This window comes from Amblyomma americanum, chromosome 9 (genome assembly GCF_052857255.1).
Source record: "Amblyomma americanum isolate KBUSLIRL-KWMA chromosome 9, ASM5285725v1, whole genome shotgun sequence".
Lineage (NCBI taxonomy): Eukaryota > Metazoa > Arthropoda > Arachnida > Ixodida > Ixodidae > Amblyomma > Amblyomma americanum.
In genome coordinates, this window is record NC_135505.1 from 117,421,398 (window position 1) to 117,448,668 (window position 27,271).

The 27,271-nt window shown below is 47.8% G+C and overlaps 2 protein-coding genes across 7 annotated transcripts in view; one reads left to right on the forward strand and one right to left on the reverse strand.

Annotated features, from left to right (window-relative positions):
- Positions 1-2,900: 2,900 nt before the first annotated feature.
- Positions 2,901-27,271, reverse strand: part of LOC144104172 (alpha-(1,3)-fucosyltransferase 7-like) — a 61,546-nt gene continuing 37,175 nt past the window's right edge. For 5 of the 6 annotated variants that reach the window (XM_077637026.1, XM_077637031.1, XM_077637028.1 and 2 more), the window contains exons 2-3: positions 10,570-10,717; positions 2,901-7,587 (exon numbers count right to left, since the gene is read on the reverse strand). In XM_077637026.1, the coding sequence (XP_077493152.1) occupies positions 6,380-7,564 (1,185 nt within the window). In that variant the 5' untranslated portion in view covers positions 7,565-7,587; positions 10,570-10,717 and the 3' untranslated portion in view covers positions 2,901-6,379. Of the gene's footprint in view, positions 7,588-10,569; positions 10,718-23,912; positions 24,060-27,271 lie in introns of those variants that run through there. The other variant, XM_077637029.1, reaches the window with a different exon arrangement.
- On the forward strand, positions 2,920-3,795 carry LOC144104175 (transmembrane protein 45B-like). Its single transcript, XM_077637033.1, has one exon. It carries the CDS (start codon positions 2,920-2,922, stop codon positions 3,793-3,795), a length of 876 nt encoding a protein of 291 aa, XP_077493159.1.

Genomic DNA, 27,271 nt, shown 5'->3' on the forward strand with positions numbered 1-27,271 from the left:
CGCGTCCAGGCAGGTTTCAATGCCACGTGTCGTCGTGTGTGCGTGTGTGCATGTTGGTGCCCACGCTTGTCAAAGCGCGGCAGCCGGGGAGAGGAGCTCCCCAACTGGGAGGCGAGGTGGTCTGACCGGCGCCGGCCCGGCGGACGCGCACGTCACGTCTGAACATGTTCAAGCGTCGCCGTATCGGACGCCTCTTCCCAAGCCGTTCCTTCTTTCCCTCGACTCCGTGGGTATAAAGGGAGCTGCCCCGGACGCCAACGAGAGACTTCGATTTCTTCCTTCGAGTAACGTGGTCGCCCTGACCGGCTGCTCTTTTGCGATGCCAGAATAAACAAGTTGTTCTGTTGCCAGTCGACTCATCCTTTGCCGGGACCTTCGGATGTTTCCAGCTTTGCCCCAGGCCGCCAGGCCATCGCTACCCTTGGGGCTTGCAACCCATTTGCAACAGCGTGTCAAGTCCGTAAGCCTCCAACAGAACTCTTGTTTGATCCCTCCAAAGAAGCATGGGATAAGCTAAGGTCCAGCGATACCCCGACATTCAGTCCAAGGCGGTCGACTGGGCCGGCGTCGCCAAAGGTCTCCAAGGCCTGCGGAACGCTAGCTAACTTGCCTTAATCCCCTTTGCTTACGCGCAATAGAGTTTTGTCAGCCTCAGTGAGGGTGGTTGTGCAATTACGGCTAATTTATCAAGCACACTTCCAGGATTTATCCGACTTACAGGGAATCCGAAATGGGATATTTTTTTTTTCAGGTGAGACATTTCAGCGCATCTTATTATTGCTTCCTGTTGTCTTCTTCTAAAATCTCACATATCCACGAGTTGGGGACCGGCCTGAGATTGGTAGTGAGAGCGAAAGAAAATAATTATGAGGATAAACAGATAAAGTAAGCATATATATTGCGCAAAACAAAATAAACAAAGCTTACTTCGCAGTTTGTCTCTCTCGTCTTCCTCTACTCTCGTGATCCATGCGGCGAGTGTCAACATTTGTTAACGTGGCAACATTAGTGGCCCCATCGGGGAAAAAAAACGCATCGTCGTACACATATTTCCCAGGACCAGAAGTGACAACTATACATTTCAATGTATCTTTACAGCGTCCGTGCCGCCACATCGAGACATCTTCGCAGAAACATCTAACCACCAGCCAGATTACCCCAATAGATGTCTGCACATTTCAGAAAAATGTTTGCTAGGGAGGAGAAAGCTTAATGCTAAAGCAATGTCATCGCAATGCAATAATTATGAGCCCCCGTAATTTTTTTCTAACATTTTTCCTGCGCTCGTGTTTGGCATTATCGCTTTCTCGGAGGGCTCCTAAATAAGAACAAACCATTTTCGTACTCACAGACTTCATATACCTGATACCAGCGGTTTTAGAGACGTCAGAGAGCACTGCAGCCTCGTCTGTGCCCTTATAAAAATGGTATACAGTCTATAGACTTCTTATAGACTCTATTGCCTTCGTATAGATATTTCTTTTTTCTATTCACTCTATAGGCTGTCTATAGAAAAAGTCTACTAAAAGCGTATGGCCATAAATCCATAGCTTATTTACAGACTGTCCAAAGGATTTGTATTGCTTACAGACTTTTCTCCAGGGTGTGTCTATAGAGAGTCTATAGATACTTTAGACAGAAGACTATGGACAGTCTATAGACTGAATAAAATTTTTGTCAGGGTGTGTTTTCTTGTTCTCGGTTCTTCGTCCGTTCGTGCTGTTTCTACCCAAAACGCCAGAGAGCACATGAAACGATAGAGCGACCAACAGACCAAGAGAAAACTTAAAAATTCGCGCTACACACGGTAGCGCCCTCTTCAAAAAATGCGGTATTGCTCACCAGCTCTCGCCACGCCTTAAATTAGTACTGTGCACATTGACTGGACGCGCAGTGTTTTCAGCAAATTTGTTGATCTTTTGTTTACATTTTCTTGTATTTTCATCCTTTAAGCGTTAGTTCATAGTTTATTGAGCCAGGGTCGAAGAGCGCTTACGGGTATGTGTTTAGCCTTGGAGAAAGAAGTAGAAGAAGCACGCATCTCTTCGGTTCTGCAGAAGTCCGCTGAAGATCCAGGTGAATTTTCGCTACGGCTTTACACCTACGTTCTGGGTACTTTTGTGCAGGATAGGGCTAATGAATTTAAGCAGCGCCAGCAATAGCGGAGAACACTACAGTAGCGCATAACTTGTGGAATCGCTTACAGCAGGCGAAGAGCTTGTCCCTCGGGCCACCAAACCCTCTGTCCACAGTGGGATCAGACTACTTCCGTACTTTGCTAATATATTGGAGAGTGCCTTTGATGCACATGAGACAATAAACGAATTCCTGTGTTTGTCGTAACTCCAACTTGTAACGAATAGTTCTTAGGTTTTGTTGGTTTAAAAGGTTTAACGTCCCAAGGCAACTCAGGCTATGAGGGACGCCGTAGTGGAGGTTTTAGATAATTTGACCACCTGAGGTTCTTTATAGTGCGCTGACATCGCACAGCAGACGAGCTTCTAGGATTCCCCCTCCAGCGAAATGCGACCACCGCGACCGCTATCGAACCCGCGTCTTTGGGGTTAGCAGCCAAGCATTATGACCACTGAGCCACCGCGGCGGCTGAACTGGTTCTTAGCTGCCTAATTGATTGTATACGATGATGTTGCGTGTAGGCCCATTGAGTAAACGGATAGTCTGCATATGTAGACACGGTGTTGTATACATGCTTAGCTTTCTTGTTCGGCACATATCGAAACCAACAAGCCCCGCCAAAAACCTTCAACAGGCTTCATTACACAACCAGGTACAGCGGCCGCGTGCAACGCTTCGCTTGTCAGTGCTGAGAATGCACAGAACATCCACTGTGTGACAATTGGTACTTCTCACACTCATCTCAGGAAACTGAAAGCAACGCCTTGAAGCACTCCTTCAGCAATGGTCACCTTTATTGGTCACGTCATGCCCGGAACCTTCCTCCTAATTCTGGGAACCTGGTGGGCGTTCGGAGCATGGTACAACTACGTCCGATGCAAAAAGCGTAATCGGCGCTACACGTGCCGAGCCTGGTACGTGATGCCCGGAATGTCCCGACGGACTTGCCTCGAAGGCCTCAGCAAGATCATCATCTGCAGCATAGGCATCGCCGGCGAAGTAGTCACGGGCTTCGAGCATGACCGTTTCGTCCACATGGTCAACACCCAGCACATGTCCATGTACCTATTCTACCTCCTGAGCGGACTTGTTGACGTGACGGCCAATTGCCGTTTCCCTTTGCCGCCGGACACGGACTACATGACGCTTCTGCTCGCCGTGAGCGCAAAAGGACTGCTCTTTCTATTCCACCTACATGGAAGACATCATCTGGATGCCTTCATCCACACGTTTCTGGTCTACACCGTGGCAGCCGAGGCAGCTTGCATCATCGTCGAGATGAACAAGCCTCGAAGTATCCTGGCGTCTCTGGGTCGTGCTTTCTTCTGTCTTCTGCAGGGGACGTGGTTCTGGCAGGTTGGATGCATCCTGCACAGCCCGTCCTGGGACGTCCGCAGTCACGACGACATGACGCTGGCGACGGCCATCTTCACGTGGCACATGATAGGCGTCCTGGCTTTCCTCGCTGTGGTGGGCGTTGTGGCCTTGTTCACGTGTACCACGTGCGACTACAACCATCCGCTGCAGGAACGGAACGGTTCGCACTATGCGCTCGTTCCGGGTTTAGAGGCTAAAGCGGACATTGACATGGACTCAGGGGGCAAGGCGACGGCACACCCAACGCCCATCGACTACAGGGATGGCGATTTCTTTGCATGAGCGCAAACACCAGCTGGGGAGACACCATCGTGAACAACGCATAAGGGGAGCCAGCATCGATCACCGACACTGACTCTAATCAGGGCCTTGCTACGTAAGCGTTGACATGATGGTGTGTGAAACGAGACTATATATCTTGTAGCACTCTTTCTTGAATGTCGGTGTCCCTTGCAGTGCAATTCGTAACCGAGGTGAAGAGTGATCACATTCATGCGTTGGTAATGGTACTGTTAAGTGTTTTTTTGTGTGTTTAACACCTGTAAGTGTATCGCGCAGTCAGAACATTCGATATGAATTTTAAATAAATACTAATAAGATTCCATGTCAAAGTGAAAAAAGGGTGACCTTGTGTAAGCCGGTAATGTAAAGTAATTCATGTACATGCGAATGTACTGATGGATTCGCAGCGCTATTTGTGCGTAATCATGCGACATTTGTGGCAGTCATATGATGCTGATGATGCCGCGCGTTAAGGTGCTACAACGCGGGCCAAATTTCTCGCCGCTGCCTTCCAAACTGGTGGTAACGCAGTACAGATATTACAAGCATCTGCCTTAAGGTTATGCTTAAGCACATTTACGTTAATGATGTCGTGGAGGCCCACTGCGCTTCCCGAGTGCAGCAGAATTTGGTATGAGATTTTTTTCCAACCAAGATTAACCACACTGGTTGGAGCAAGTGGACCGAACTCGCAGCTCTGCTTAATTCTGAATGACTGCACGTGACAAACGCTACGCATTCCAAAGGTCGATGAAAAGGTTCAACATTATCTTATTGGATTCCGTGAGTTTTTGAAGAGGCTCTAGAGACACCACCTTGAGTATCACAAGAAATTAATTGAACTGAAGAGAAGAGCACGTCACGAGCGAAGTCACATCGAAATAATTTTTCCTCAACGCACAACAGGAACATAGGAAATGTTACGGAGGGCACTTAAAACTGCTTACATGCTTTTGAATGTGAAAAGATAGTCTATCAGCACCTCTGTTGCGAGGTTCATTAACGATTCCTTCCCTTCTAATGACCCACCTACTCATTAGCAAACAGTCATAAGAAAAGCCATACACTACGTTCACGTTCTAAGAAGTAACGCGGTTTTGTGGTCTATGGGTTGAGTGCTCGCCTCGCTGTCTTAAGGTTGTTGTTGCCTCAAAAATGATGACACATACTCACGTTGGGGGATTGACCAGGGTTCCTTGGTCCAATTCCCCGCACCTTTTATTCCTTGTTTGCTGTAGACGTCGCTATCTTATGGTCTACTGCTGGCATCATACGAGAGGATAGTGACGTCACTGAGGAATTTCGTGCTGTGGACGGCGACGGACGGCGGCTTTTGTGCTAACAGGACATATGCTTTCGCATTAATAAAGGTTATGCAGTAAGCAGCCTTTTAAGTTTGAAATCGAATTAGCTTCTGGCCCTTACCTCGGTGCGCTCTTCAGCAAGGCCGCCTCTTGACCGCTGTTGTTCACTGTAATCAGACTTTCGACAACCCATGTGGATTGTCGTGGGTTGGGGCGTAGCGGTTAGGGCTAGCACTAAGCTCCACGCAGACTACTGTACGATGGCAATGTGGGAGCGATAGAGCATCATTAAGAAAGGTGACCTCACTGATCCGCTTTGCGAGGGCTGCGCGCAGCGCAGCGCAGGACCACGTGGCCACGATGTCGACAGCGAAGTCATCTGTCTTTTGAATGTCCCATCTAGTCATCCTCAAAGATAGTTAGCAGAACCATTGAAAAGCAAAAAAAAGCCCTTTAAAGAACGTGTAAACTACCGCAGGTGGCATCAAGCGTTTACAGTGGTTTGCCAACGGGGTCTATAGGGACACCGCTTAAGCACGGTGCAGAAAAATCGTTGCACAAACTAGACGAAGACACACCGAAGGACAAACAAGAGAGGACGAGAGCTGCGGGTGGTAAGTCTTCCTCATTTGTGCCTCTACACTACGGACCGGAACCATGGATTCTTTTACAGCACGGATCGGAACTATCCCGATCAATACCTCTATTGCCTAAGCATAACAACAGTTGTGAACCAATAAAACCACTATTCGCGTACTACATGTTGAAAGAGTGAAGAAAATGTTCCCTGTCGATATCAGCGGATGACACAGAGGGCCTAATAATTACGAGTGCCGTCGACAACACGAAGCAAAAATATTGTCTTTAATGATAGAGTTGTGGGTGCCCCACTTTACTGCGGACAAACTTAACCCACTATAAATCATTGTTCAATGAACAAATTGGTTACTGGCCTAAGACACACTCGAAGGTCGTTCAGAAAGGAGTATATTTCGACAATGGTGCAACGAGGAAACATTTTTTTTTTACGTCGGTGGCCTTGCGTAGCATTGACTAGAACCGTTTTGAACAGGAACTGCAACTCTGAACGACACACACGCCAAGCCACCGCTCGCGTTCGCAGCACGCCAGGGCTCGAAACTGTCGTACGAGGCAACAATACCCGAGGGTGCATAAAAGTCTGTTTCGTGACTATAGACTTTCGCTGAGCGAAGTCTATAGGGCGCGTTCACGAAAGCTACACCTTTGAAAACCTAGCAAAAATACACGCACACAAAATATCACTCTCCGTAAGTAGGATCCCAAACGGGGGCCCGACAGTCTGTCCTGGGATTCCAGAAACTCTCGAGGTCGTTGTAGACCTTCGAAGTTCCTTGGAAACGATTCACTGCTTCGCACATCCTACACAAATGTAGCGAGGGAGAGCCGAAGTAACCGTGCTCGTTGCGAACCATATACTTGGTCTTCCAAGCAAAGTACTCGTTATAGGCGCTGGCGTTGCCGTCCAGGTAGAGCAGGTACTTGGCTAAGTCCTCTGGGGACCTGAAGTCTTCTACGTGGATGAATGAGTGTGGGGGCGCTAACCTGGCGTATTCTTCTTTGGAAGCTCCCATAACCACCGGCACTATCTCTTTCTCGTAGGCGTTCCACCAGAGCTTCTCTGTAATGTACTCGCGACAGTTGCTGTTCTCGAAGGCCAGGTAGAACTTGTACTGCTTCGTGACGTCACAGTCGCGCGTGAAGTGTCCAGGACAGACCTTGGTGCCGCATCCGCCGTACACGTCCACGGCGATGTGCTTGGACAGTTCTCGAATGTACGACCAACGCTTGTTTGGTCCGCCGCAGTTGCTGCTCAAGATGGCGACGAGCTTGGTCTTCGAGGCCGAGAAGTTGCGCAGCGACGCCGCGCCCCCAGCGGGCGGCTCGGACAACTGGACAGTCCTGCCGTATGGCACGGGCACGTCCGAGTCGCTGCGGTACGTCATGCTGAGGTTGAAGATGCCGTTGTAGTGGCTCATGTTGAAGCGCTTGGTAAGCAAGAACGTGTGCAGCGGCGATTCGTCAGTGAAGAATATCCAGAACTGGTTCGGCTTCCGGAACTTGGGAAGCGTGCCGGGTCCCTTGGTGAGGTGCAGGTGGAACATGACGGCGTCCGCCCCTCCAATTTTGTCGTTGGACGTTTCCAGGACGCAGTTCCGCACGCTGCACAAGGCGAACGGGTCCTTGTTCGCGTCGCCGAAGGAACGAAGGAATCTTCTGGACATGCGCTTGCCGACGTCCCAGATGAGGATCTTGTAGGGCGTCCCCGTTGACACGCTGTCGGAGAAAGGTAAGGCCGTTTGCAGTGCATCATCGTCGCTTAAGTTTGTCTTCATGAGAGACAGGAGGACAAGGCACAGCGAAAAGATGGCAGCCACGAAGTAGAAGTACTTGAGGTTCTTTTGGCGGAACATGATGACCTTCATGGCAGCTGCCTCCTTCCCAGCACCTGCAAACAAAGAAGAAAGAGGGGAAAAAAACTCATAGGCCATCCCCGGTGGATCGTTTGAATGCATTAACAGCCAAACATTCGTTATATCCGAGGTTAGTTATGCCCGGGGTTCAGATACAAAAGTTCGTTATATCCGAGGAGGCAGCGAGAGACGGCGGTCACCATTTCCGCTAGCACTGACCTCTTAAATGCTAAAGTTTTAATAACACAGCGGTGAAACAATCGTAAACAGATGAAGCTAAGTTTAAAGAGCCCTGTCCAGTAGTGCACGGACAACGAATGCACTGCGTACTCATTAATACGCATATTGGTATTACCTTCTTGGACACTTGGGTCCTGCTGCGAGTGTAGTTATCTAGGACAGCAGAGCGGGTTATGTTTACAGCGCAGAAGCAGATTTTTTATTTAAAAATGGTGCACTGCCGATATATGCGCAGTGATAATTACGACTATAATATGCGACCGAGTTGCAAATTTCAGAGCCTCCGGCACCGCATTAAAAAATCTGCGGATAATTTTCATCCTCCACTCATAATTTCCTTGAAGTGAAACATAAAAAGTAATTAAATAAATGGCACAACTGCTACACTGTGAACATGAGCCGTGCTTAAAAATCAATAAACCATCATCTTTGCAGCAGCCCGAATAGTCATCCCCTCAGGTAAATGCAACCACCGCATAATGCTGAGCGAGTTTATGAACAGCAAGGCGAGCAGGTGATACCTTACTGAGCAGGTGATACCTTACCATGAGAAGTCTCTTATTCGTGCCTTAACTATACAGTTGAATGCCACAAACGACAACTCATTGACTCAGCCAAGCAAGCACGACCTTCTTCGTTTTCTTTCGTGGATTCGGTGATAATACCATCTTTTACAAGGGTCTTGTCTGTCCGCCGTTCAGGAAGAAGAGTCAAATTCGGGACTCGTTGGAACGGTAGAGCATTCCATCTTTCAACTCTTTCCTTAGCGCGGCAGGCTGGTGTACTTAAACAATTATTCATCCATATATTTACTAATTTCGTTCTATAGCAGCAAATAGCAGTGTGGCTAATAGAGCTTTTTTTTAATTTCATAAAGAAAAGACAAGATGTGTGCTACGAAGAAAAAATTCTAGACTGCCAAATCTGACAGAAACGCACCAAAGTTTGCAAAACTGCTTTTTAACATTGTCAAAAATAAGAGAACAAATTATCTAGAATAAACGTTTTATATGTTGATATATCAGAAACAAGTATTTAAAGTTACATAACTCCTCAGACTGAACTTTTTGATGAAAAATCCCAGAGAATAGTCTATTGGCAATAAAAATCCTATAGACAGTCTATAGACAATCTTAAGATTTGTGGAAATACATTTCTAATAGACTTGTCTGTAGACAAGATTTGGACAAAAGGAAATATCTATACGATGAGAATAGTCTATAAGAAGTATATACACTCTCTATAGACCACCTTTATAAGGGTTGGGCTAGTCCGCAGTAGAGTGCCAAGGTGGACTCCGGCTCGTCTTAGGGAATATCGGATTCGCTTCAATGCTGGCGGAACAAGAACATGCCCGGTATCATTAGAGAGGCTCAGAAAGCAGCGAATATTCTCGGCAACGACGAAAACGAATGATACGGACCGGCACCTGCCGATAGTGCGGGTTGAGCGGAGAAGTCATCTCTGTCCAAACTAAAATCAGAAAAATGGACGTCACCTTCCTGCACAAAGCTGTCGCTTGCATCTACAAAACCGCCTGTCAATGCTGCCGAATCGCGAGAACAGTGACGTTGCTCAGAATGGTCGGTGCGACACGAGGACTCCGCCTTGGACATCATGCTCACCTCGATCGCTGCTCGTTGACATGATGTGCGTTAAGTTTGAAAACACTGCCTCAAACAGCTAAAGAAAAAACAGACTCCGAAACAGAAGCAAAGTTCTCTTTAAAACATAATGAACGACGTTACTTCAAAGGCGCCACGGATCCCGCAGAATGTGCTGTTTGCTTCATCGTTTAAACTGAACGATTTCAACAGGCGTGGTATATATCCCTGTAAAAAAGTCCGTAACTGTACGCAAACTTACCACGTAGGAAAACGGAATCGTTTGCCGTTTTGGAAAAAAACGGAAATTACGGCCGTACTTCAGTCCAATAACTGAGTAAACATCTGTATTCACCCGTAGACGTTGCAGGGGATAAAACTTAAAACTTTCTATTCGGCAGCAAAACTTCCTAATGTCAGAAAGGGGACATATAGGTCTATTCTCTCGGTTTTCTATTCTCTATTTTTCAACCCGCACTGTCATTCAAGGTCAATAAACAACCATTCGACGGATCTTTTGTACGAACGGGCAACATATTCGCAAGTGCATCATCGAAAATGAATTGCGATCAAACAGCGCCAGCGCTGCATGTGAAATCACAAAAAAATGTGCCGCTGCATCTTTGAGTAGGCCACCGATATCGACAAGATGCACCCATAAAAAAAAACGATGGTTTCAATAAGGAAACGTTCAGAGCTCCTTCAAAAGAAATATAGAGAATAAACGGAGCCCATCACAACTGCTACAAAACGGTCCCATGGACACAAATATTTTATCATTCATACCTGATGTTGAAGCACAACGCGCACAATGATCATCTATTGAACTCTTCGCGCGATGTTATACACAAAAAGCAACTATTGCCATTTTTAATACTTTTTTTTTTCACAGTGACGACAGATGAAACGTAGAAATTCACAATGCGCTTTAAAAGTGAAACACATCTGTACTATCCGACATAACAACGCTGTGTTGCGAAGAGCAAGTGCACGCCAAAAACTGCTCAGCTACTGCAAAGTTCGCTTCACAAACGCGGATGTGCTATGAAAAGCGTGACGCCGTTGGCATTGTCTCGAGCAACGTTTTCTCGGCACTTTTGAGTGCAAGCACGATTCTATTTTATACTTAACTTATACGTTCAGCTTTCAGTCCCAGAGAAAATGCGCATTTACCTGCTCCTGGTACAGCGACCACACGTTGTCAGGTCATGGCCAGGTAGACTCGCCTAGTTGCGCAGCTGAGTCACCGGCATGCGATCCGCGCATGTGGTCGACCACGTCCGCATCCGGGCATTGTCTTTCGAGCCTCGACGCCAGAAACCTGCGCAAATAGAAAACACAAAATACAAGCAAAAATAAGCAAGTGAGGCTCGAGCGAACCAACACCAAAACCAGAGCTCGTAACGGCCTTGATAGTAATTGGTAACACAGAGAAAGCCACGCGCTCCCGACTGTGTTCAGGTATTGCGTATAGTGGGGAACACTCGCATGACCTGGATGACATTGTCTGACAGCCGATACAGACCGGTTGCGCGGTGTGGCAATGACGGAGGTATGCGCCTTCACACACAGGAGCGCCATAACGGGGAAAGCCGTGCGTGGCCGTCGCGTTGTCGCGCCAAGCACGTACGCGACTCGGTCGTGCTGCGCTGCAATACAAAGAATCGACGTCGGCTACTCGCGTGCCTTCGTCGAGCTACCTACAGGCTCGTTTCTCGCCGGTGCGAAGCTTGGCGAGAGCAAGCGTAGAGCTGAACGCATTTCCAGAGTAGCGCTGTGGGAATGCGTTCAGGAATCGGCTCCCTCTAGAGCTGGGCGCGTCCTTTTCGGCATGCGTTCAGGATCATGTGCCCCTGTTCAGTGTTCAGAAGCAAGTGTTTATAAAGGCGTGCTAAGGAGTAACTGTTTAGAACATTCTAAGAAGGAAGCGTTTAGAAGCATGCGCTCAGTAGCACATGCTCCGAACGCATGCATGAGTTCAGGTAGTACCTCCTCTAAGAATTGAATGTAGCGTGCGTTATTGAGGAACATGCGTTATTGAGGAACATGTATTGAGGAACATGCGTTCAGGAGCATGTATTCAGGAGGAGAAGTGTTCTGAAGCATGCGTTTAAAAGCACGTGCTAAGGAGCAAGTGTATAGAAGAACACGTTAAAGCAAAAGTGTTCAGGAGCTGGCACTCAGAAACGTGTGTTTAGCAGCATGTGTGCTAAACATATGCATTAGTTCAGGTTTTTGGCTCATCTAAGAATTGAATGCAGCGTCCGTTAAGGAGCATGTATGTATTGAGGAGCACGTGTTAAGCAGCATGTGTTGAGCGGAAAGTGTACAGAAGTGAGTGTTCAGGAGTGTGTTCAGAAGTATGTGTTCAGGAGCATGCGCTAAGAAATTCAGGAGCATGGTTTCGGAATGCAAGCCTTCTGCGACACAGTGCATTCAGAGATCGGCGCAACAATGACCTTATTGTGCCCCGCAGCAGCTAGTGTGAACACGACATTGACACTTGCTCCTCTCTCACACACACACACACACACACACACACACACACACACACACACACACACACACACACACACACACACACACACACACACACACACACACACACACACACACACACACACACACACACACACACACACACACACACACACACACACACACACACACACACACACACACCTCGCTGCCACGGCTTAGTGATTTGAACGCTCGGCTACTGAGCCCGAGTAGCCGGATTTAATGCCGGCAGTGTTTCGATAGAGGCCAAACGCAAAAGGCACGGCCGCGCGCTGTGCGTTATGAGCACACTTTGAAGAACCACAGGTGTCCGAGATAAATCCGGAGCCCTCCACTACCGCGTCCATAATATGTTATGGCACAGCCCCCCCCCCCCCCCCCCCCAGACACACACACACTGGAATACCTTTCATTAAAACTTGATTAATTCGGACCTCCGGTTTACCGGCACTTAGGAACCGTCAGGGGGGGGGGAGGGGGGGGGGGGGAGGGGGGCTTCTGTGCTTGTCACGTCAGAATTACCGAACGTCGCGGAACTGCACTGTCATGAACAAGCCTATCCAAATACGTCGGAAGCAACGCATGTTCCCCGTATGAGTTTCTCCCACCGTGTCAGGCTTTATACTCTGCATAGATTAGGCTGCGAAAAGATTCCCCGCATAATGAGGCATCGAAATCAGCTGCCGTAGACCCGCCTAGACTACAACGTCGCATACAGCTCGAGTGCACTGCAAGAAAGTGAACATCCGAAATTTGAATCGGCGTGTCATCACTCTCCGATTCGCTCCATTAGTTCTCCCCCTCGTTGTCGATACGTTCTAGGAGCCCACGTGCAGGTCCGACAAAAACAGCTCTGCTTGCCCTCATTTGCATGTGTCCCCGTGCAAAGCCATCATGCCGAAGCGCCATCAATCGGGGCAGGTCGTAACAAAGTCGTTACTACAAAGACAGCGAAACGGTCATGCGCACTAAAGCCACTGGGGTAGAATGAACGACGCACTCTAAACACGAGTACGCCCCTAAGAGAGAAAAGAGAGTAAGATGTCATCAAGCGCACTCCCTTTCATAATAACAAGGGTGCTAAAGGACGGTTTACTCCCTTTTCAAGGTCGACCGTAAAGAGAATGAAGAAACAGACTCCGGCTAGCCTAATCATTGCACGGCGCCAGCGTGTAATCAGTTAGGACCATCTCGTCTTTCTTCATGCCCCTGTTCAGCGGGGAACGAACGAATGTCGCAGAACAAACATTAAAAAGAAAAAAAAGACCCGGGCTTGTCTTAGGGCGTGGTCGGTTGGTCTATGGAACGCTGGATCAAAAAGATAATAATAATAATTTATTTTTGGGGAAAGGAAATGGCGCAGTATCTGTCTCATATATCGTTGGACACCTGAACCGCGCCGTAAGGGAAGGGGTAAAGGAGGGAGTGGTGAAAGAAGAAAGGAAGAGGTGCCGTAGTGGAGGGCTCCGGAATAATTTCGACCACCTGGGGATCTTTAACGTGCACTGACACCGCACAGCACACGGGCGCCTTAGCGTTTTTCCTCCGTAAAAACGCAGCCGCCGCGGTCGGGTTCGAACCCGGGAGCTCTGGATCAGTAGTCGAGCGCCCTAACCACTGAGCCACCACGGCGGGTGGTCGAAAAGAGCAGGTCGATTTTTTTCTAACCTCGCTAGGCTTTCCTTCGACGAAAGCCGCACGTATCGCCCTTGCCCCTTCACAGGCTGAGACGAGGTCGCAGACCTCGGTCGTGCGATCGAGGTTTAATCGTCAAGGGCGGGGCAGTGCTCGCCAGCTCAGACAGCTCGCGTGCGGTCAGCGACGTATAGATACTGCTAGGGGGCGGTGGTCGCGGCCCGAGACAGGCAGACACGAATGATAGGGAGCTGCACCCCTGTACACATTTACGACATGCAAATTTATACGACGAAGTAAGGAAACGTGCGCTGATTATAACCGCTGTATGGCTATAACCTAACTCACGGTAACGCGGTTGGTACTGGCAGCGTGGCATTCTAAGCTTACCAGCCTTCGGGCAATTCCACCACAGATCAATCAGGTTATGAGAAAGGTTAGGAACTGTGCAAAAGGGCGAGGACAGTAGGTAAAGAAACGAATACGGCAGGTGTGAGCACAGGACACTTTCTTGAACTGCAACTTTCTTTCTGAACGCCGCTGCAATCGAATTAAACGGCATATTTTTTGTACAGAAGGCTGGGATTTGAATCGGGTCCTGCGGGGCACCTGTCCACTGCGATATACCGGGTGTTTCACGGAAGATTTTAAGTAATTCTCAAAAATAGCTTTTTTGAGGTAAAAATATGGCCTTTTCAGCAGAGTATTACGAGTGTTAGGAGGCGGCGGGGCACCAGAAAACGAGTGAATCGTCTTAAGCAGTAGGCTGGTTAACTAATTTTGAATTCTTAAGTTTTTAACTATTAGAGCTAGGCGTGTAGTTGCAATTGGAGATTTGTAGCCGACCCTTAGTAATACCAACATAAGTTTTTAGAATTTGGAAAACCGCGATCACCCTGGGCGCTGTGCCTCGACAAAATTTACCTTTTTTGACTATAGTTACATGCACCGGAAAAAGTTGCTTTGTCAGCATGCTTTTCCAAAGTGCAGATATTTTCGCACGATGTAGACAAATTTTGTTGAGCCGCAGCGCTGAGGATAATCACGTTACAAACTTCTAAAAAAAACTGATACGGCTATTACTAACCGGCTACAAATCTCTAATTGCAACAAGTTGCCTAGCTGTGGTTAAAAAGTTAATTATCAGAAATTAGTTGACCACCTTACTCCTTAAGACAATTCGCCTGCTTTCCGGTGTCCGCCGACATTGGTAATACTAATACTAATAATAATAATAATAATAATTGGTTTTGGGGGGAAAGGAAATGGCGCAGTATCTGTCTCATATATCGTTGGACACCTGAACCGCGCCGTAAGGGAAGGGTAAAGGAGGGAGTGAAAGAAGGAATGAAGAGAGAGGTGCCGTAGTGGAGGGCTCCGGAATAATTTCGACCACCTGGGGATCATTAACGTGCACTGACATCGCACAGCACACGGGCGCCTTAGCGTTTTTCCTCCATAAAAACGCAGCCGCCGCGGTCGGGTTCGAACCCGGGAACTCCGGATCAGTAGTCGAGCGCCCTAACCACTGAGCCACCGCGGCGGGGCGGTAATACTATGCCACAAAATCCGTATTTTTAGCACACAAAGCCTATGTCTGAAAATCACTTCAGGTCTTCCCTGAAACGCCTGGTATATTTGTGAGCATTCGATCAGCGCCTTTCCGATTAGCATCTTTTGCGCGTTTTTGCGCTGTGTTGATTACCTAGTTATACTTCACTTGACTCCCGAGGATAGTCTTCGATACGCCGCGAGTAACATACCTGAAACATTTATCACTTTCTGGAGGCCTCACTTTCAGCCACGAGTTGGCCAGTCTGCGCCCCTGGTGTCGTATTCCTGCTGTCTTCCTGCTTTTGGGATGTTTCTAAACTTTTTCGAAAATCAACCATCTAGCTCGCAAGAGCGTCCTACCAATCAGGTTAGGTTACCGAAAACGATGGCTTACCGGAGAATTTCACTTCGGATTTCTGCCGGTCTTGAAGATAACGCCTTCAGAAAGAAATACGTCAAAGGCTATTCCACACGATTATTTCCTTGCCAGCCAATTCCTAAAGAACACGGCTCAGTGGATATCGAAGGCACCAAGTAGGTCAGTTGCCGCACGGTTCTGCATATTGAAAACGCCTTACAAGAGACTTTCCCGTCCAGATGGAAAACCCGCTTCTAATAGATAAAGTAGGAGAACGACTTTGCGTCATGACGTTTCCCGGCTTTACGACGCTGCAAATAGCTAGGTCACTCGGAACGACCGTAAAAGAGGAGCATCAGCAGCTCTGCACGCCCCCTATCAAGATTACATCGCAAGCATACATGGTTGCCATCTTGGCCCACTGGATGTATATAACCAGTTATACCGCAGTCAACCAAGGTGGAAAGATGGGAATAGACAGATACACTCGCGAAAGAAGCTAGAAATAATATATCTGGCCAAATGAATGCATACTCCCGGGGTGCTTATGCGTGATTGCAGATTGCTACAGCCAAGGCGTGATCACCGAACGATCCGGGATCGCGGCGCGCTAAATTGGCAAAGGCACTGCGGAGCACTGCGCGAAAAAAAAAAAACTGCAGACCACGCAGATGGTAAATTCTAGGTCGGGGTAACAAGTTCTGCACGTGCCCTCGTCTGGTATTAGCGTCGCGAAAAAAAAAAGATAAAGTGGGAAAAGAAGACCCTTCAAGGGCGAGCCAGTGGTAATGAAAAAAAAAGCACGTTTTGTTTTCATTACCCCGGTACTTCTCTCCTCTGTCCCATTTACGGGGCGCATACCCACTGCAAAAAAAAAAAAAAGAAAAACTGGCCTCAATCCTTCACCCCTTAAGAATGTACAGTACAGCGTGCCGGCTATAATGGAAGATGAAGTTGTCAACGCGTAGATCGATCAAACCGTTCCTATTGATGTGCGTCTTATTGGGAACGATGAACCCAAATGCCAAAGCCTATACACGCTGTAGCGTATCGAAGCAAATGGACTAAAAAGACTGCTGGCCGTGCATTTGCTTTGAGAAAGACAGACAGCGACAAGGAACGAAAGATGATAAAGAGAAGATGAAAGAAAGCAGTACTCCCGAGGTGTAATTATCCTAAATCAGGCCTCTTTAACGTCCCCCATTCAAGCACGATCCCTATCGCCATATGCGTCGACTCCTAAGTCGCTTTCGCGTGCCGCTCTGTGGGATTAATTAAAAGACTAGCGCATAAAACTGGGACGCAGATAGAGAAGAAGACAGGACGAGCGCTAAACATCAACATCAAATGGAAAGCAGTGTCTTTAGAGGCGCTCGTTCTGTTCGGAGCCGTGCAAACATCTTGGAGACCCGCCCGAATGGCTTGCCAGCTTGCGAAGTCTGAAAGTCAGCGCTCGTGCACGTCCCATGGGTTCCCTTCCCTACGCCACGCCTTAGCTCTTTTCGCGCTGAAAATATTCAAAGAATTCTAATGCACCGACAAACCTGCCAGCAAGTACTCATGAAGAAAGAAAGAAAGAAAGAAAGAAAGAAAGAAAGAAAGAAAGAAAGAAAGAAAGAAAGAAAGAAAGAAAGAAAGAAAGAAAGAAAGTGCAGCTCACCGAGAATGTACGCAAACGCAACCTCTTCGCTACAGAACCTGCACAGCTTAACAGGCCATCGCTGGCAAAGAACCAAAGCGTGCAATGAGTGCTCACTTAACCACACTGCACTGTTGCTTGGAGGCTATTTGCCTATCGGCCCATCTCTGGCTGCTGGTTCCGCCACCGACCGACCCCGGGCTATTTGCCTATCAGTCCATTTCAGGCCGCTGGCCCCACCGCCGACTTACCCCGAAGTGTATCGCAACGCACATGTCAAAGCCGCGGTCCCCGCGCCAGCCTCTGCGACCCACTTATCAGAAACAGCGCGCAAAAAGCCCGGCCAACGACTTCCAACCGCGAATGCCTGGGAACGAGAGAGCACCGTTCCGTCAGCAAGATTGCATCCCAAGGAGTGCGCCGTCAAAAAGTGGCGAGCCGGTTCCAGTGGAGCGAAGCCGCGCTGCTGCTACCTATTACACGCTGGCCAGCCTTACAGCGCTCTCAGAAAGTACCGCGTTTTGCGATGCATAATTCGCGTTAATTTTTCTCCCCCCCCCCCCCCCCTTCTTTTTTCCGTGAGCACGTTTTAAACACGATGCCGTGAATTAATACGCAGCTATACCGATTAGACGGCGGCAATACTACGAGGTCTACACCAAAATACCGCGTTTCCCGGTGCGCTACTAGCGTCCTTTTTGGTTCCATTTTTTTTTGTCAGTGAATTTATACACAAGGCTCGAAATACCGCGGATAACTATTTTAATAGCTATTCAAAAGTGCATTTAACAACTACACCTCCGCAAACGCAGGCACTGCCTCACACAACCCAAGGCTCGTGGCCAGCAGAATGCGTGCAACTCGATTTCCGAGCTTCTGCCGCTGCGTCTTGTACGAGGCCTCCGGGTTCGAATCCCGGACGCATTTCACTGAGAGCAGGCGGAGTCACGCTCCTAAGCAGTTCAGCGCCTGCGCATGTCGAGGCAGCCGAGATAGTCGAACATAATTAAGAGCTCCCCAGTACGGCGCCTCAGATCCCTTTAAAAATGGTCAATAGACTTATAATAGACTATATTGCCTTCCTATAGACATTTCTTTTTGCCTATGCATAGTATATAGACTATAGAGAGAAGTGTACTAAATGAGTATGGCCATCAATCTATAGATTGTCTACAGACTGTCTACAGGATTGGTGTTGCCTACAGACATTTCTCTAGAAGTGTTCTATAGCGAGTCTATACACTTTATAGAAAAGTTTATGGACAGTCTATAGACTGTATAAAGTTTTTGTAAGGAATATAGCAGCTCTGAGGAGTTAAACGTCTCATAACCATACCCGTGACTGCCCATAGAGAAAAAAAAAAGCGACTTCTACACCGGCAAACGCGGTACACGAACGAGGGCACAAGTGGAACGGCCATACATTCATGTATGACCAGCAGTTATAAAAACGGTGCGCTCCGGGGGCACATTTTCCTCCGACGGCCGCTTCACCCGTGGCGATGACGGTGCGGGGGGTGTCTGTGGGAAGAAGCGCTCGGGTCAAACTCGGAGGCCACTGCAACGTCACATGCGGTTGCGGTGGTGGTGGGGACGTTCCTTCTTTTCACGGGCCCCTGACCGGGTCACGACGGTGCCTTCCGGTCGAAACTGGGACACGCCGTTAATCCGCCAACTGCGCGGGACAAGCATTCTTCGGTGGTCGACCGACTGCTATAGGCGCGTGGAAAGGTCGTTTCGGTCTGATGGAGCCATTAAAGCCGACGCGGCGTGCAGCTCCTGAATGCATTGTGATGTGTATGGCAGCGGCACTGCCGCCTTGAGGCACCCCCCCCCCCCCCCCCCTCGGGCCGGTATACAATACAGCGCAATTCTTTCCTCGTGATTCTTCCTTTTCTGTACGTTGATGATTGCCGCCAGGCACAAAAGGAAAGAGTTATTATATACGTGGAAAGAGGCTTGAGGAGTGAATCGACTTCAGAAGAGACAGATTCTGTTTTGTTCTGACCAACCCGCCTCACAAACGTGACTCTTTGCCCCAGCCAATGAAAAAAGGTCGGAAAGAGGAATCCTAAGATTAAGTGCTATGCTATTTCTTTGTATATGATGGCACCAGTGTCAAAAGTACGCAAAAGAAGGACTCAAACAGTTTTGCCTGAAACTAGGCAGAAAACGACTTCGGGAATAATTTTTGCCTCCATAAAAACGCAGCGAACCCGACCACGACGACTGCGTTTTTATGGAGGCAAAACGCTAAGGCGCCCGTGTGCTGTGCGATGTCAGTGCACGTTAAAGATCCCCAGGTGGTCGAAATTATTCCGGAGCCCTCCACTACGGCACCTCTTTCTTCCTTTCCTCTTTCACTCCCCCCTTTATCCCTTCTCTTGCGGCGCGGTTCAGGTGTCCGCCGATATATGAGACAGATACTGCGCCATTTCCTTTCCCCAAAAATCAATTATTGTTATTATTATTATTAATGATAATTTCGACCACCTGGGAATCTTTAACGTGCACTGTGCGATGTCAGTGCACGTTAAAGATCACCAGGTGGTCGAAATTATTCCGGAGCCCTCCACTACGGCACCTCTTTCTTCCTTTCTTCTTTCACTCCCCCCTTTATCCCTTCCCTTGCGGCGCGGTTCAGGTGTCCGATATATGAGACAGATAATGCGCCATTTCCTTTCCCCAAAAACCAATTACTATTATTATTAACCTTAAGCTATGTGGCCTCCACCTTCCCTACACTAGAGAAATTTAGCAGGAGAAAGCCACATTGGTCTCCATTTTACAGCAAGAGCTGTTAGAGGCACGTTTCTTCGGTTCTGCGGCGGAGCCGGCGTAACACTTCGCCACATTGATTGGTCAGCATGCAGTGACGTCACGCTGGATATCTGCAACGCGCCACGCTGAGAGGTCCGAACATAGTGACGTCACGAGTGACAGCATGTTCACGACAAGTGCACATTATCAAAGAAGAGGACATATAAGAAAGAGAGCACGATATTATGTTTACCACCGAAAACAAGTGTTGCTGATTCTCACATTACACAATGGCAAACGTCCTGCGAGTTTTTTTTCTCTAATAAAAAGATTTCAAGAAATACATTATGCTATTAAGGCCCTCCTTGACAATATGATCACGTTGTGTATAGACCCGTAGTCGCGACAATGCACAGCAAGTTTCCTCGAGATATAGCTTCGATCTCATTATGGCAGTCTGCTGGAAGCCGCAGGATCAGGAATCTTCCAGCTATGCCGGTTTGGGAATTAGCTACATCTAACCAAATAAACTGCATCGGCACTTTGGAGAACTTCACTGGCTACGGCATACGGCGAATCAGCACGATTTCTCAGGTTTTGAGGATCCGGCTGCGGAGGAAGCACTTTGGCGGAGGCAAAATGCGAAAGGCCCAGTATACTCAGAATTCTATGCAAGACAATTTATATAGCCTTCGGGTGAGGGAATGGTACTTTTTCCGCCCCGAATCAAATAAGAATAGTGCAGCTAAAAACTGAATTGAATACGTATCGAACATTCGTACAAAACGAGCAGCCATGAGAAACAACGAAGCGCTAGCGGCGGCACAGAGCTATAACTTCTGGAGTTATAGCTGTAGCTCTTAAAAGACGCAACACAGATTTCCACTAGGAGGTCGCAACAGGAAGTCAGTATATTAACTCTATGACTGTATAGTTATACGTATAGAACATCTACGTTTTGCTATTCAAGACGAAACAGAATTAACCAGAGTCACACCTCAGTAGATGAGAAGGGCGAGAGCTACGTATGAGATGAGGCCACCGAGATTTGGGCATTAATTCCGGGTTTGCTGAACCTGCGCCAGTCCTGACACATCGTCCAATCTCCTGCAGTGGCTATGTAAGAGCACTATGAGCGCTGACACACGAATGGACCGCGTCGCTGAACCCTCCATCCCGATAAACCCGCGCATACCGATCGCGGCAGCATGATATACGGAGCGTCGGTGTGGACACCGCTTTTGCAATAATCGCCGCACAAAGATATGGCGTGAATTATTCCGATTTCCTGCAAATTATTCGATAACTTGATAAAATACGCGATTCGCTTCGAATAATTTTGAAAAAATGCACTATTTAGTTGGGTTGGTAGGTTGGTTTGTGGGGTTTAACGTCGCTAAGCGACCCAGGCTATGAGGGACGTCGTAGAGGAGGGATCCGGACAATTTCGACCACCAGGGGTTCAACATGCACTGACATCGCACAGTACACGGGTATCTAGCATTGCGCCTCCATCGAAAATGAGACCACCGCGGCCGTTGTCGAACACGCGCTCTTCGGGTCAGCAGCTCAGCACCATAGCCACTGAGCCACCGCGGCGGCTGTTATTTGTCTCGTCCGACGAATCGTACAGGACGATACTTCGCACACCTCTCACGATTTACCTCTAAGTGTTCAGAGTCAAACCAGAACCCACCATTAAATGTCATGCCTCATTCCAAACACTGATACATTAGCCCCTAAATATACATAATTGGTTTTTTGGGGAAAGGAAATGGCGCCGTATCTGTCTCATATATCGGCGGACACCTGAACCGCGCCGTAAGGGAAGGGATAAAGGAGGGAGTGAAAGAAGAAAGGAAGAAAGAGGACAGATCAAAAGTCAAAACTTGCCCGAATATTGCACGGCCTCTCGCAGCGTCCTGAACTCCGCAGGGCAATTTAAAACGCTAAGGAAGATTCTCCCGAGAAAATGCGTTGACTGTATGCGCCCATATGCAACCGTGCGAACGCAATGATGCTGCCTCCTAGAACGAGTGACACAGCAAGTCATATAAGCAACCGCAGCTGCAGCCACGGCAACAGAGACCGACGCTCCGCGAAGCGATACACTTTGTATGTATAGGAACGTAAAACTGAGAAAGAAAGTCTGCTGTCTCATTCTCAAACGGCAGTACCCGACAATAGCACCCTAGCTACGGGAACACCGCAACACCGAACTTTATGGCTCGAGAGAGCGCACAGGTGCAAGAGAGAGCGCCTCGGAGTATGTATTATATGGACGCTTCAGGCGCAGCGCCCGCATTTGTGCACGCGACATAAATACCGTGGAATTCTTGGTCAGAATGCACAGCGGGTACAAATTTCGACGATGTGAAAAAGGGGTGAATTGTGCGCAATCATCCATTGGGCCATTTCATAACAGGCGCGCGAAATTTATGCAAAAAAAAAATAGTTTTCAAGATAAACGCCTTCGCGTTTCACGGTATAGCGCTCGTACGGATGCGGACAGTGCGAATTTTTCTGTGCTTCTTTTAAACAAATGAATGCTTTAAATTGCTTAAAATGGGATGACTTGCTTACATGGTGACTTTTTTTTTTTCTCGAGAAGAATTAGGTAAGACCAGTTAATTTTGAGACCCTTGGGTAAATACCGGCGAAAGCGCTCACAATTAAAAAAAGAAAACGCGCTACTGAAAACTTATTGCTCTGTTGAAAGACGCAGATTATTTAGGCAGGCCGTCACAACGCCTATCAGTGACAGAAAACGTCAGAAAGGCGCAGAGGGCCGTATACAAACGATAAGAGAAAGGCGTTTGGCATGGAAACGGGATAACAGCGATAAAACCGAAGGATGACTTTCGACACCCTGAAACCTGTGTTGAGACATCGCTGTGGAGATATGAGGACTTGACAGAAAGTGCTCATGGAAGATGGAAATTTTTGCTCATGGCATGCTCCACGATAAACTCTAGACCTTGTAACATTTTTGCCCATCGGATAATCATTTGTGCATGAAGGGGATGGGCGCTTGAAAAATCAGTTGGTTGCTTGGAGATACCTTGGAGATGGCAGGAAGCTAATTGATAACACACGCTTACAGGAGTTGCTCTTGATGTTGGGACACTTTGAAAGATAAGTAATATTTTTAAATCAATTACTTACCAGATTTTTACGTTCCAAAGCAACGCGGGATAAAGTTGTTAGCCGGGCTAGTTCGCTATTACGAATTGTAGAAAGCCGTACTGCGTTAACGAATGACTAGAGCATTCTTCTTATTTTTGATCTTTGCTAGCACTGTCCTGCTTCCTAGATTGCAACACTGTGGGCTGTGAGACGTACAGTAGAGGAGAATTCCGAAGTAATTTCGACAACCAGGTTCTTTCTTTCTAGGAAGCCCCAAAATCTTAAAATATGGCCGTTTTTTAATCGCGTTTCCATAGAAACCCAGCCGCAGAGGCAAGGATCAAGTCTGCAACCTCGTGCCCATCAGTCGAACGCCACAGCCACTGAGCCACAATCTCGAGCAGCCTTCGTTAACTACCGACAGCCTTCGTTAATTGCCGACCGAAAGTGAACGAGACGTTTGTTCTCTTTTGAGCACATGAGAAAAGAAAGGATTGCGTGCGTAGTATAATTAATAATTGTTTTTTTGGGGAAAGGAAATGGCGAAGTATCTGTCTCATATATCGTTGGACACCTGAACCACGCCGTAAGGGAAGGGATAAAGCAGGGAGTGAAAGAAGAAAGGAAGAATAGGTGCCGTAGTGGAGGGCTAGTCCCAGTACGCTTTTAAGACCTGCTATTTGAATAGAAAATCAATTAACACGTTCTTCAAAGCGGTATATCGAACTGTTAACGACTGCGGAAGTCGCCTTGCAAATCTGTCGATTGGTAACCAGAAGTATCGAACAGGGCACCTATACAACACAAAACCGATCGAGAGCACGGAGCAGGTAAAATTAGCACCACTCGAGGATGGCAGGAATTCAGGTTAGGCAGGCGGTATACAAATTAAGAAGCAATGCGGCGACGTGATCAAGCGCTTACCGGTTGAACTGGGCAGATAAACCGTCGCTATTACCGACCAGGAACCGACCGCGAGGAACGCTATATAACGAACCACAGTCCGCAGACTGTACAAAATAAGCAACAGGAAGCGAACCAGGCCCGCGCTGTCGCGTGAAAAACGGTCATCGTCGCTCGCTGCACGAGAGATTAAAATAAAACGCGTATACCGCCGCGCAGCTGGTCCCGAGGATTGTAGCGCCAGTCCAACCCAGTAACGGCAGGCTCAGGCTTAACTGGGCTTCTCCGCGGGTGACCCGACGACTTATCGAACGAGACATCAGCGGAGCGAGCGTATGGAAGCCGACAAGCAAACGAAAGAAAGAAGAATAGTGATAACTGCAGCTCGGTGTGCCGGCGCACAGAAAGTCGCTCTCCGCCTTATGAAGATAACGTTAGAAAGGAGCGTAATCTGAAAAAAAAAAAGAAAAGGTCGCGACGCAGCTTAATCATTTTACTAAGAGTGAACTGCTCTGCAAATAACGCAGCCGACGCTGTGGGCTACCAACGCCTGCAGTGTCTTATAACGGCACAATAAATTCACTTGGCAACCTCAATTTCTTTCCAATCCGCCGCGGTGGCTCAGTGGTTACGGCAGTCGGCTGCTGGCCCGAAAGACGCGGGTTCGATTCCGGCCGCGGCGGCCGACTTTCGATGGAGGCGAAATTCTAGGGACCCGTGTACTGTGCGATGTCAGTGCACGTTAGAGAACCCCAGGTGGTCGAAATTTCCGGAGCCCTTCACTACGGCGTCTCTCATAGCCTGAGTCGCTTTGGGACGTTAAACCCCAATAAACCAAACCAATTTCTTTCCTTCTTTTTTTACGTAATAAGGGATCAATACTCATTGCCATCCACCCCGGCTCAGCCATACTGCTACAAGCGAAATCTATACAGCTTTCTAAGAAACTTCGAGTCGAAGAGAAATTTGTCCTGGTACGAGGTTCGAACCCGGGACCACCGCTGAACCGCACCAGTCGCTCTACCAACTGAGCTAATCGGGGCGGCAAGCCTGTGGTAGGGCGACAGCGAATGGATCTACAACTCCAAGTGGGAACAGTGTTGGCCAAGGTTTTGGGGGAATCCCCCAAGGTAGCGTAGATTTGTATTAAGGCAGTAATTACTCATTGGCATCAGCCCAGACGCGGCCATAAGGCTACAAAGGAAAGCTTCAAAAAGAGTTTCGAAATTTTGGTACCTGTCCAAAACGGGGCGCTTATCCAAGGACGGATTGCATTCCAAATGACCGCACAATAAGGATCTCCATAAAGATGGCAAGTTATACTTGACTGCGCATCGCACAGAAAACACTACGTAGTACGTACGTCACGCTTTTGACGCAGGAATATTATGTACAATTCGCAATGCTTAGCTATCTCCACGGCACTACGCACCCTCCGCTTGTCTTTTTTTTTAGGGGGGGAGGGGGGCACATTTTCTCGCTGAACATAACCAGAGATAAGCGTTTATCTGAAGGTCGAAAGGGGTAAAAAGAAAGAGAACTTGAGCAGCAACGCAATTTCGAACTTCCTGTTCTTAGCAGATAACCAGCCTACGAATGGCTTATCTCCTCACCGCAGCTCGCGTCATAACCCTTTATGTGCGAGCTGATATTGCTCGAGCCATTTCGAAACTTTTCAGCCCGCATACGCTAGGCAATAAAACTCCGCACAGTGACGCATTTGCCACGTTTCCGGCATTCGCAAGCTAAACAAGCTAGCAATTTTTGGACTCGATCGCCATTACATTTTTCGCGAGAAATTTTATTTTTTTCTAATAATATTAATAATAATTGGTTTTTGCGGAAAGGAAACGGCGCAGTATCTGTCTCATATATCGTTGGACACCTGAACCGCGCCGTAAGGGAAGGGTAAAGGAGGGAGTGAAAGAAGAAAGGAAGAATTAGGTGCCGTAGTGGAGGGCTCCGGAATAATTTCGACCACCTGGGGATCTTTAACGTGCACTGACATCGCACAGCACACGGGCGCCTTAGCGTTTTTCCTCCATAGAAACGCAGCCGCCGCGGTCGGGTTCGAACCCGGGAACTCCGGATCAGTAGTCGAGCGCCCTAACCACTCAGCCACCGCGGCGGGATTTTTTTTTTGTTCTGCGTAAAGAGTTTATGGAGGCCTTAAGACCGACAATTAGTATAGTTTGTAACGGAAAACACAGGCGGAAATTGTCTTACGGGCACAAAGAAAACTTCGCAGAAAGGAAATTGCAAATTGTCAGATTAACGTTCAGAAGCCACGTATAAGGCTTCGGGACACATATGGATGCCGTATAGAAGATAGGTAGGTAAACTTTAATGATTAAAATCAGGAGACTGTTTCATGAGGCTTGTGGGTGGGGTCCTCATACCGCGGCTCCACTAACTTGAGCTCTCAGACTGACATGTTTCATGAGGGCTCTTTGGTCCTCGATACGATCACCGGTTAGCATCGCCTTCCACCGCTCAAATGACGAGTACTGCGTAGGCTTCCGGATTAAGTTAGACCACCTCGGGTTCTTTAACGTGCTCTGATAACGCACACTACAAAAGCGCATTTTTTTTTTGCTTTTCGCCTCCATCGAAACGCGGAGTCACAGTGCCTGAAAATTGTAACATCCCAACACCAGGATTTGTCTAGTGAGGGTTCGAACAATTAGGAGATCCATGTCGAAGTTTTACATGACGCTGAGAACCAATAAATATTATTATTATTACGGGCGGGGAAACCGTTCAGTATGAAAATGTCCGAGGACGCGCCATGAGGTTCACTGTTTTGAGAAATGTTAGTTACCGCGTTTGCTAGACGGCATAAAAAAAATACTTTAATCGGGATATAAAGGGTGCTAAATAGACGCTTTCATGTACTCTTTTTATCCACGCACAAGTGAGGAATGGAACAAGCTACCTTCTGACGTTATTATGTACATTGAATCTATTGACATATTGCTAGCTTCTTATCCGTGGTCATGCCTCGAATTTGTATCAGCTTTCTCCTTTTACTATTCCACATTCCACATGGCCCATTACAAAATAGTCACTTATGTTCTGTGATTTCATTGCGATGAATTCATATTCTGTAATATTGTATTCTCCTTGCCCCTCCTGCTAGGGCCTGTTGCAAGGGCCTCTAGTACTTGGTAAATAAATAAACTGCCCCCCCCCCCTCCGCTCATAAATATAAAGCCACAGCTAGTTGTTGTACACTCTTAGAAAAAGCTGTGAATTCGCAATGTACACAATTGTGTCCAAACCGCCTGAAACCGTTAATTAACAAACGATGCGCAGTCACAAAAAAGCAAAAGTTGAATTTATGGTAAGCATACAAATGCGAAATCCAGCCTGCAAAGCAT